This window comes from Dreissena polymorpha, chromosome 5 (assembly GCF_020536995.1).
Source record: "Dreissena polymorpha isolate Duluth1 chromosome 5, UMN_Dpol_1.0, whole genome shotgun sequence".
In the NCBI taxonomy this organism is placed as follows: Eukaryota; Metazoa; Mollusca; class Bivalvia; order Myida; family Dreissenidae; genus Dreissena; species Dreissena polymorpha.
In genome coordinates this window covers 125,333,524-125,345,804 of record NC_068359.1, presented here as the reverse complement: position 1 = coordinate 125,345,804, position 12,281 = coordinate 125,333,524, and the positions used below count along the sequence as shown (strand labels likewise).

General features: G+C 36.4%; 1 protein-coding gene and 1 non-coding gene across 2 annotated transcripts in view; both read right to left on the bottom strand.

Annotated features, from left to right (window-relative positions):
• Positions 1-1,408: 1,408 nt before the first annotated feature.
• On the bottom strand, positions 1,409-1,481 carry Trnav-cac (transfer RNA valine (anticodon CAC)). Its single transcript has one exon. It is a non-coding gene; the product is annotated as a tRNA-Val (tRNA).
• Positions 1,482-7,326: 5,845 nt separating this feature from the next.
• The window catches only part of LOC127880882 (nucleolar complex protein 2 homolog), a 192,257-nt gene continuing 187,302 nt past the window's right edge, over positions 7,327-12,281 (bottom strand). Inside the window, exons 17-19 of the mRNA XM_052428359.1 lie at positions 11,085-11,203; positions 10,016-10,132; positions 7,327-8,502 (exon numbers count right to left, since the gene is read on the bottom strand). Coding sequence (XP_052284319.1) covers positions 8,271-8,502; positions 10,016-10,132; positions 11,085-11,203 — 468 coding nt within the window. The 3' untranslated portion in view covers positions 7,327-8,270. The remainder of the gene's footprint in view (positions 8,503-10,015; positions 10,133-11,084; positions 11,204-12,281) is intronic.

Sequence of the window (12,281 nt, the reverse complement as noted above, 5' to 3'; positions counted from 1 at the left end):
GATACGATGCACTTCCGGCTTCCATTATATGTTGAGCTCCCTTTAGATAGCGCGTCGGGGGTCGCACAGCTGCCAGTTAGTATCTCCTCGGTCTCGGGCCAGGTTTCGCTTTATGTCTGCCGGTAGCTTCTCTAATATAACCGGAACAAGCAGACCGCCATACGTGTCCTGCTGTTGGCCGATGGGTTCCAAGTTCCGGATATGTGTCTCCATTTTGAAACTCCGAACACTCTTCATCTTTTAGTAAATTGACAAAATTAAAAAAAAGGTTTCGGATTCGCACATTATAGTTGTAGTTATCATATTTGTGATCGAACATTATTACTGAACATTTACCATGCTCTAAAATATTCATTACATGCATCTTTTGAAGATTTAAAAACCTGAAAATTATAGAGCGTTTCAACGCGAAACGATTGAATAATTTAGAGAGTTATGTTGTTGTCGTTATATTTGCTGACACTAAGAAAAAGTAAACAAAAATACATTTCTAATTGTATGAGCACGGATAGCCGTGTGGTCTATGCATTAGGCTTTTTCTCCAGGGGTCAGTGGTTCGAGTCCAGTTGAGGGTTACTTTTTTATTTTTCATTTTATTCTAGACTTGTACTGGGGCTTTTGAGATTTAATGTTTACATTTATCACTATAAAGCATTTAATGACAAACTTCAATATTTGCAAAAATCTGTGGAAAGGTCCCTTTAAGGGTATAACAAGGCGAAAAAGACCTATCCCGGCATGGACGTAGCCATATCTTGTTTTTACGTGAATCATAATCACCATAATCATTTAAACATCATCTACTGTATTCAACCTTTTTTTTGTTTACATAATAATGCGGAAAATGCTATCTAAAACGAAAAAAGAAAACAAATGTTTGAAAACGTTTAAAAAACAACAACTAGCTACATTGTAAGACCGATGAGCTGAAGAATGCCTTAACTTAAATTTGTTGCAGGACCGGCGTTGGTATCTATATGTCGTATAAACAAATCTGCACACACCAGTGGAGATTTCTCAACACTAAACTATCGTCGTCCTTCAAGTCAGTAAGTCGGGGGAATTTCTCTTAAGTTCGCTAATCAGATTTTCGGATTTTTGCAATTATGAATGAACGAGCGTGACCGGCGTGAATTCTTTCAAAGAAAAAGTATTCATTTCAGTGACTTAACTTCTTTATTAGAAATAATATTCATAAAATAAATGCATTCAATTGTCCACTTGTTTCGGTAGAATATGTCGTTTACTCTGGTTACCTCTGAAAATATTAGTTTTTACAATTCTATTGTAACATGTGAAGTAATACTAGGAATAAAACACATTTAGCACCGATGTTGTTAGTCGAACGCTTTAAGTTTAGGCCGGTAATAAAAAAAATACATAAGAAAAAAAATACAAAGAAAAGAGATGTTTCCACTGGGGCTCGAACCCAGGACCTCTCGCGTGTGAAGCGAGCGTGATAACCACTACACTATGGAAACAGATACTTTATTGTGGCGTAAACTTTAATATCAACTCGGCTGTATGGTGCGGTATATGGTACACATATGTTATATTTAGTTTTAAACCTATTTATTTTTAGCTCGATTGCGTCGAAAGCCTTAGGCTTATATAAACGCTCTCGAGTCCGTTTCCTGGGCCTAGAACCAGTACTTGGTGTCTTTGGGGGAGATCTAAAGAACGCTCCCACGGTGGGGATCGAACCCGTGACCTCCCGATCGCAAGGCGGACACCATATCCATTACACCACGGCGACCTTAATATATGTTATATATGTTATATTTATTTAGTATGCTCTAAGCCTACTAAGTAGGCATATTAAAAATGAATTAAACATAGTTTAAAACTGCATTTAAATTAATGGAGCTTATATTTAAACAAATTATTTTACAATTAACGATATACACCAAGACGATTGACTTCCCTTTTTTATTGTGTTTACGTGCATTACTTCCCTTCCTTCATAAAATCAAAGCACTGGAATTTGTTGCTTATCGCGCAGTGTAATCACATAACGCCATGTGTCCATCGCCTGCATTCTTATCATTTTCATTTCGTTAAGGCAATTTTAAGAAACTGATTAATAAAATGCACGGGCTTACTGTGCGAACTTTAAGACAAACACACATGGCCTTCTTTATTCATCATATAAAGAAAATCAGTAAATCACAAAATGTGTATGTTTTGTTAATTTGTGTTTATAAGCATAATATTTTCACTTCATTTGACAGCAATTATCACGCCACATTGATTTTTCAATACATTTCGTTGAATTACGCCGGACACATTTTTAATTGTTTTGATGTTTTGATTTTGGAGTGGCAATATCATGTTCAAATCCGTTTTTACGTTGTAACTAGTTGGATTTTGTAATTTCAATTTATTTAGTGTGTATTTGTAAAATATGAATTTCATATTTGAATGTGTGATTTCAAACGAGTACTTTTAAAAATCTATTTTAGTCCCATATCCGTTGACCACTCTCTTCGTCTTTTCATTAACAAACCGCATTTAAAATGCTAAATGCCAATCGCTTAAAGGGATCTTTTCACGGTTTGGTAAATTGACAAAATTAAAAAAAGTTGTTTCAGATTCGCAAATTTTCGTTTTAGTTATGATATTTGTGAGGAAACAGTATTACTGAACATTTATTATAGTCCAATATAGCCATTATATGTATCTTTTGACGATTTGAAAACCTAAAAATTATAAAGCGTTGCAACGCGAAACGAATTTGGAGAGTTCTGTTGTTGTCGTTTAAATTTACGGAACTACAAAGATTGCTTATATAACGTATAAAATACTTAAAATGTGTATACCCGGCGGAATAGCCGATTGGCTAATGCGTTTTTACTTCAGACTAACTCCAGGACTCCGGGGGTCACTGGTTCGAGCCCTGGTACCGGCTACTTTTTAAAATTTTATTCTTGATTTTTTACTGGAGCTTTTAAGATCCAATGTTTGCATTTATCAATATAAAGCATTTAACGACAAACTTCAAAATATGCCAAAATCTGTGAAAAGGCCCCTTTAAACATTTATTCTTAAAGGGGCCGTCCAACAGATTTTGGCATGTATTGAAGCATGTCATTAAATGCTTTATATTTATAAATTTAAACATTTGACCTAAACATCTCCAGTAAAAAAACAAGAATACAATTTAAACAAAGGAAAAAGTAACCCTCAACAGGGCTCGAACCACTGACCCCTGGAGTCCTGGAGTAAAAAGTCTCCCGCCTAGACCACTCGACCATCCATGCTCATGCTTAAAGCGGATGTATTGTTTACCTATATAAGCAATCCTCGTAGTTTCCCAAAATATAATTACAACAACAGAACCAAATTATTTAATCGTTTCGCGTCGCACGACGCTTTATAATTTTCAGATTTTCAAATCGTCAAAAGATGAATATAATGGATATTTAAGAGCATGGTAAATGGTCAGCATTACTATTTCCTAAAAACGAAAATTTGCGAATCTAAAACAACTTTTTTAATTTTGTCAATTTACCAATCTGTTGGACGGCCCCTTTAAATGCAAATGATATGTGGAAAATGGAAATTTCTTATGGAAATAACGCTGAAATATAAGCTCTGACTGAAACGGGCTCAGTGACTAGCAAGCTGTTGATTTTCTTCAATGTATTGTTGTTTTGTCTATAACAAGATATAAGTGAGCGATTGTATTTGTTGCATTTTCTTAGTTTGCGAGCTTTTGATTATGTGGGTTAGTTTTTGGTTTATAAACTTGAATAAGAATATGGACTCTCTGTAAACTACAACGTTACTACGGCCATACGCCGAACACAATGCCTTTGTTTCCACCTAGAATTAGAGCAATAATAATATTTAATTAATACGATGTGCATTTATATACATACGCAAACAGTACTCTAAGCATGGACATGATAGATTTCGTGATACACAAAATAATTTAATAAATAATGGCCTCAATGTGCTGGATTTAGCTTTTTTAACATCAAATTGATTTAACGTATGGTCATCAGGGGCGACAATAGCCAATGGTTTACTTTATTTATATCACAAAAAATCTCCTTATCGGGATGTCTACGGTCACAGTAGTTGGCTTTTTCAAAGCACGTTATTCTGGTCGTGATGTGGTCCTTGGTAAAGCTTGCACTCGGTGGTCGCAAGTTCGATTCCCCGCTCAAACAAAACCCACCAATTCTTAATTCGTTCGCCATTTTGACATTTAACCACGGTGAAGAGTACTAGGTGATTCACACCTAGAACCTAAAACAATCAGAGTAGTTTCGTCTCTGGAACGGAGGAATCCCGGTGCTCGCGATAACATTCTACTACACACTAGATTGTTCGATGGCTAGTGACCAACTCGTGGTAACGAAATAATGTCATCGTACGTTTGCCATTGTTGCTTTGGCGTTGGTCGATGTGGAAAACTTGAACGTTTTATTTGGCTACCCATTTCAATCTCATTACAATAATCTTCAATCGGACGCTTCTTTGCTATCCAATAACAGAAACAACTAATAGAGCGAACTTTTAAATAAAAGTGTCGGAAAATGTGAACTGCTGTCGTCATTGAAGATCAGGCTTAGAGAACTATGCTAATGTTTATAAAACATGTCTCTTCAACCCATTTATGCCTAGCGTCAAGAAAAAAAGCATTGGCAAACAGCGTAGACCCAGATGAGACGCCGCATGATGCGGCGTCCCATCAGGGTCTGCGCTGTTTGCGTAAACGAATTTCTGTAAGAAATATTCTAAATATAGAAATAAATATACTTGTCATCCCTAATTTTTGAAATAATTTGATCAAATTTAGAAGGATGGGCGAGTCTACTGGCATAAATGGGTTAACAAAGACGATATGCGACCCGACTTGTGCAAACTATATAACAGCCTTACACTATAATTGCTGTTAAATTTAATGCGCAGAGTTGATCTACTTTAAACCCATACCATACTATCGCCGTCTCGAACACGGAAACGAGTAACAGGCTAATAGCAAGACATTGACGTTACACTTTTATGTATTTTAGGTTACAATATACTAAAATATTTTGGAGTGCAATGCAATACTCTCTAAAAACATGAACATCATTTGTAAGAAGACACAATTCTCTGTAAGGGCACTTGCCATGGCTTTATTTTAGAATGTTTCCTTGTGCATGTGGTAGGGAAAACATTGATGTTTAACAGAAATTCACTCTTTTGCTTGAAGGTTGGAGACTTCATGAGACTACATGAGACTTTGACCGATGGCGGGAAACCTTTCTAAACTGGTACGAAGCCGGTAAATAGATGGCCATAAAACAGTGACCGCTGATTCGCGTCGAGTTCTTTCTTGCATAATGTATGACCCCCCCCCCTTTTTTTATTGTTTAAATCAGTGCGGCTTGGAATGCTGTTTAAGAAAAGGTATGGTTATGGGGATGTCTATGCGCAAAAGTTTGACTTTATTTTTTGTTAAAGTTATTGCTTTCACATTGAATTTGTGTAGAAAATCTTTTAGTATATTGTGACCATAATGGTCTTTCCGGTTCCCAGCAAGCACTATCTAGTGAAGGTGAGTAACCACTAAATCCAATTCTTCTATGATCCCATTATGACACGGCATATTATCAAGGCATTTTTCTAGCCTTTCTTCATATCAGACTGTGCAAGCCTAGTATCAATTTAAAGATGAATGTCGTCTTTCGAAAATTGGAATTAAACATAGAAAGTATAACGTCAACACGTCACGAAATCAAACTCATTCGGTCGAAAAGCTTCAATTAGTTGGCACTTTCTAATTATTTAGTACGTACATAATTGTTTAGTAAGTAAGTATAAAAAATTTAGCAGGTACCCGACTTTTAACTGGATCGTTCTTAATAGACTTCATGGTTTAGCCCTTAATTGATTAAAGACGTGTACATGTACCGTCAATCATATGTCTAACGCATTACTTTTATATTAAATTATTTTTAGTTTATTATTAACGTGTTCGTTCATAAACGACGGTAGCATTTTCATCGATTCCCGAACACAGGCTTGTTCAGATATCACGTAAGTTTATATGATATGTCGTCGCTACTTTACACGCACGTTCAATTCGTCAGACTTATGTTAACCCATTTATAACTAGCGTCTAGAAAAAAGGCCTTGACAAACAGCGCTGCGCTGTTTGCTTAAAAGAATTTCTGTAAGAAATATTCTAAATATAGAAAGATATATACTAGACATTCCTTATTTTGGAAATAAATTGATCCAATTTAGAAGGATGGAAGAGTCCACTAGGCATAAATGGGTTAAGTAAAAGCGGTCTGCGGTGATATGTATGGTACAAGATGGTGTGCAACGTATCAAATACATAGCTTTGTAGTACAATATGACGTCAGCGCAACACTAAACATAAAATGTTCATTGTGTTCAATAACGAAGTCTGGTTTACACTCTTTCAAAAAAACTTAGCCGATAGTTAAACAAATTAGACTTTTCATTAACACAAACATATACCCTTTTTTTTCGGGACAGAGGTTTTCCAATATAACATGCACAATACACGTAACACGATGTGTTCGCATACGGCACTGTTCAGATTGAATAATTATAGCCAATGTACAAATTAATTTAAATTTTAAGCAATGCGCACACATTATTTTCTGAAAACTGTGTGAAAATGAAGGTGAATTACTGGTAAGCTGGGTATGAATTTATCGGAATCTGGATTACTTATTTAATTTCTCTTTGTCTGTTACCTATGTCATGTCAGACACAGAAAACCTATGGTTTGTTAGACACAGGAAACAGAAATACTATGGTTGGTCAGACAGAGAAACCCATGTTTTATCAGAAACAGAAAACATATGAGCCGCGTTCTGAGAAAACTGGGCTTAATGCATGTGCGTAAAGTGTCGTCCCAGAGTAGCCTGTGCAGTCCGCACAGGCTTATAAAGGGACGACACTTTCCGCTTTTATGGTATATTTAGTTTCAATGAAGTTCTTCCTTACCGAAAATCAAGTTAAGGCGGAAAGTGTCGTCCCTGATTAGCCTGTGCAGACTGCACAGGCTTATCTGGGACGACACTTTACGCACATGCATTAAGCCCAGTTTTCTCAGAACACGACTCATATGTTCTTTTTTTTCAGACACAGAAAGCCACTGCCCTTGTACTATTCACTTCATCACTGCGCCATCGAGGGTAGGAATGTTCATTTAAAATCCTTCAACATGACAAAAAGGTGGATATTTATTGTTCTTAACATGTCAAAACAACTGATGTCTCTAATCAATCTGTTATGACTGAACGCAAAATATTTGTAAAATCTACAATAGAAACTACAACATCAACAACACGCGATTATTGTATCTTTTATTGGTCGTACTTACAGTTAAAAACATCATTAACGAGTTCGCAATGACCATTTCGGTGAACTATCTAGCTATGTTGGAAACCGTTAAAATAAAACAACAACACCACATTGCAACATCAAAGTATCTTCTAACAAAATCGTTTTAAGTATCATAATATAACGTTTTATAATAAATAATTCGGATTTGACAAAACAGCATACACTAACTTGTTAATACAATGATAAGATATGTTTGCAGCATTTTCTTTTTTAAAATTGTTCGTTGTCATTGGTTTGCAAAATTAAAAATATTGTATTACTTGATAGTGGCCTGTATTATATTTAAAAAGTACCGGTACACAACACTTGCTAAAATAGAATAGTCCGCTTGTTTGTAACGCACTTTTATGGCGAGCCAAATCATGACAGTGAGCTTGTTTATTTGTGCCTTGTTCTGTGAAAATTGGACGAAATGCATGTGCGTAAAGTGTCGTCCCAGATTAGCCTGTGCAGTCCACACAGGCTAATCAGGGACGACCCTTTCCGCTTTAATGGTATTTTTCGTTTAGAGGAAGTCCCATTTTACCGAAAATCTAGTAAAAGGCTAATTTGAGACGACACTTTACGCATTATGCCCAGTTTTATCAAAGCAAGACACACAATTTCAAAGGATGACGAAATAAGTAAAAGAAACTAAAATAACAAGTGAACATGGTGTGATGTATATGTTAAGTCCTGGCGAAACACGGACTTTCCTTAATTTATTGAAATATTTAATCAGAAATGGTTATACATGACTATGTTGCATTATTACCAAAATTCTGTGTCATCTATTTGTATAGTTTTTATGTTTGATGAAGTTTTACCCAATTCTAATTGCATTCAAGATAACGTGTTGTCTATTTCTTTTACATATTTTTTTAACAATGATTTTTTCTGTCATAACAATGTTAGTCTTCTTCATCAGATGACATTGAGAAATCTTTGACAATGTCTTCGCCTTCTGGGATATCATCATCGCCATCATCACCAGCGTCAGCAGCTTCCTCTTTAACATCATCATCATCACTATCATCATCGACCGCACCTTCGTCTCCATCATCATCATCCCCATCATCATTTTCATCGTCGTCGTCGTCAGCAGAACCAGCAAGTTGCTCCAGCTCATCGCTGTCAAAATCGCTGAAATGTAAACAACGTATGTCGTCACAAACAGTTAAGAGTTATGCGTCGTCGGATCCAAAGTTCTCAAATCTGCTCTTTGCTTGACATAATGATCTGATCAATGGCTACATACTCAAGGCTCCTACAATGATTATTACGGCATTGTTTTGGGAAAACTGGGCATAATGCAGGTGCTTAAAGTGACGTCAAAGATGCGATGGATAGTTCCTTTTTTCAATCTGAAATAATGATCAGAGTATCCATTAAGAAACTTTATATGGACAAACGTAAAAAACAAACATAACAAATCAGGCAAATTACCAAGACGTTAGCAATACTCTACCGGAGGGCAAATATGTCTCTGTTTTTGGTTAAGAATACCGGATCTATGATGTTTGGTCATCGTCCCATGGAAACTTACAAGTACAATTTACAACAAACGTTTTTATTTGTCAAAATCTTTTATATTTAGCTTACGAAACTTTGATTGGTATTTAACCCATTTAACCCTAATAGACTCTCCCATCCTTCTAAATTGGATCAAATTATTTAAAAAATTAGGGATGTCTAGTATATTTATTTCTATATTTAGAATATTTTTTACAGAAATTCGTTTACGCAAACAGCGCAGACCCTGATGAGACGCCGCATCATGCGGCGTCTCATCCGGGTCTACGCTGTTTGCCAAAACCTTTTTTTCTAGACGCTAGGCATAAATGGGTTAAGTGTTCGCTTCGTACTCTCCCAAAATGAGTTACTGCGCGGCACTGAAAGCCGCCAAATTATCAATGTTGGTTCATATAGTAGCATACTATTTTATCATATCGTTGCAAAATCAAAGCAATTTCCATGAGATAAAATCCTTCGACAAAACACCTTACACAATGCGATAGACGATTAAGATATAAGCCTCGTCCTAGGAAATCTGGGATAACTGCAGGTGCGTGAAGAGTTATCCTAGATATGCGTTTGTAGTCCGCACAGGCTAATCAGGGACGACACTTCCTGCCTAAACTGGATTTTCGTTTAGTTTAGACTTCCTTAAAACGAAAATACAATAAAAGCGGAAAGGGTCGTTCCCGATTAGCCTGCGCGGACTGCACAGGCTTATCTGTGACGACACTTAACACACATGAATTAGGCCCAATTTTCCCTGAATGAGGCTTTTTTATCCCATGTTTATTTAACCCATTTATGCCTAGTGGACTCGCCCATCCTTCTAAATTTGATCAAATTATTTTAAAAATTAGGGATGTCTAGTATATTTATTTCTATATTTAGAATATTTCTTACAGAAATTCGTTTACGCAAACAGCGCAGACCCTGATGGGACGCCGCATCATGCGGCGTCTCATCTGGGTCTACGCTGTTTTCCAAGGTCTTTTTTCTAGACGCTAGGCATAAATGGGTTAAATCGAGTTGAAATTACACAAACACACACAACTTACGCAATGCGATAAACAATTATATATGAGTTTTCCTGACAGAAAATTAGCTTCATTTACCATACATAAATAACTTCATCCATTACCTATAATCATCTTCATCGTCATCATTTACATCAACATTTCCGGTCTGTTTGGCGGTCTTGCTAGCTGCTGCAGCCTTGGCTTTCTGCAACTTCTTCTTCTCGGCGGGCGGCAGAAACCTTTCGTGAGACACAAACCACAAGATGTTTAGCGAATACTGTACACTCATTTACTTTCGTGGGCATGAAATATCGTGTTTTATTATTAGCTCTCCGGTCGTTTTTAGAGAAATATCAGTTAATAAAAGCCGATAATTCACTGTATAAAACATTGAAAAATAACACTGACAATTATCGTTGTTTTACAGTGAAATGACGTCACTTTTTACGAAATGATGTCATTATTCCAGCGAAATTCTCCAGTTAAACTCTTTTACAATGTAAATAAACGGTGAAAAAAGCATTATATATATAAAAAAAGAAAATTTGTTGGATTTGGCGGAATATCGATTTTAATTCACTCGTGATCACTCGTGAATTGAAGTCGATATTCCACCGAATCCAACAAATAGCCTCTATTTATTTTTTCATGTTTTTGTTGGACATGTAAATTCATTGATTTCTGATTTTTAACAAAAAAGAATTTGCTTTTTCCGGTGTGTTTGTGTTAAATTCGTGGATCGGTAAAGCCACGAAATAAGCGCATATTTATGTCCAACGAATTACAATAGTTTTACATAACGATTGGCGCAGCCGCTTCCTGGACATGTCGGAAATAATGTAGCATTTTCGCATTTAACATAGCCTACTGCCGGGACAATCTTTGAATATTGCTTTTTTTAATTGTGCAAATAAAATCGAAGCTCATACTTCTTCGACTAACATTAACTACCATAATGGAGCAATTGGACGATAATTCGCAACAATAATTTTACTTTACAATGTGCATGCTATTTTTCATTCATTGATGGAAAGGCGTTACAAATAAGATGACAATCGTAAATCGACTTATAATATCTCCGGAATGCTCCGTTGTATGAATTTTAGACATCGCCACTATTACCAGACAAGTGGTGTGATCACTGACGTAAACTACCGATCGTTGCCGAAGCTTAACGAGCACCGTGCGTACCTGTCCGTAAGATCCTGTTCCTCTTCGCTGTCGTCATCAAACAAGGCCGAGAACTCTTTCTTCTCGTCTGTCGAAGCCTTCTGTTGTCGCTTTATGGTCGGCAACTCGGTATCAACGACCTGTAGATACAACATTATTTTGAATCACAGTGAGCCTCGTTCCGCACAGGCTAATAGGAGACTACACTTTCCGTTTTTTATTGAATATTTCGTCTTAAAGGAAGTCACTTCTAAACGCAAATCAAGTATAGCCGATTAGGCGGGAAGTGTCGTACCTGATTACCCTGCGCGGACTGTACAAGCTAATCTGGGAAACACTTAACCCTTTGCATGCTGGGAAATATGTCCTCTGCTAAAATGTCGTCTGCTGAATTTTTAAAATTAGCATTTTCTTCGTTTTTTTTCAAAGAATACTATCAGAATAGCAAACAGTTTCGATCCCGATGAGACGTCACGTTTTGTGGCGTCTCATCTGGATCCAAACTGTTTGCAAAGGCCTTCAAAATTCGGTTCCAGCACTGAAAGAGTTAACGCACATGCATTGAGCATAGTTTTGCCAGAGCGAGGCTCATTTCAAACCCAATTTGTTGAAGTTAACCCTTTACCTCTTAGATATGCATTTAACCCTTTACCACTTAGATACGTATTTATTCCTTTACCACTTGGATACGTATTTAACCCTTTACCACTTAGATACGCATTTATCCCTTTACCACTTAGATACGTATTTAACCCTTTACCCCTTAGATACGTATTTTGACGCATGTTAATCCCATAGAAAGTTTAATTTAATAAAAGACCTAAATTCAAGTTTTAAAGGCTTCATTTCCATCACTTAAATACGGTTGAGCAGCAAACAGAATAAAACCTGAACAGACTGCGAGCTTGATAACGCCCAATGGTCGGGAATGCAAAATTGCATAGAAGGAAACCATAGGCTTCTGTGTATATGCGGACACACTATGTTGGCTTTTAAATCAAAAATAACGAAACACGTATTTAAATGTCCTCGGGTATTCTTGTGAGCATGCGAATTACAATTTATAAAACAGTACAGAAAATATATCAAGTTTTTAAGAGCCATTTCACGAAGAAAGGAATAATTACAGAATGGGTATATTTTCTCGCATACAAAAACTGTCACGGGACGTTGGATCATTTTACAGATAGTCCTTGACTGCACTACGGTCAATTGGCT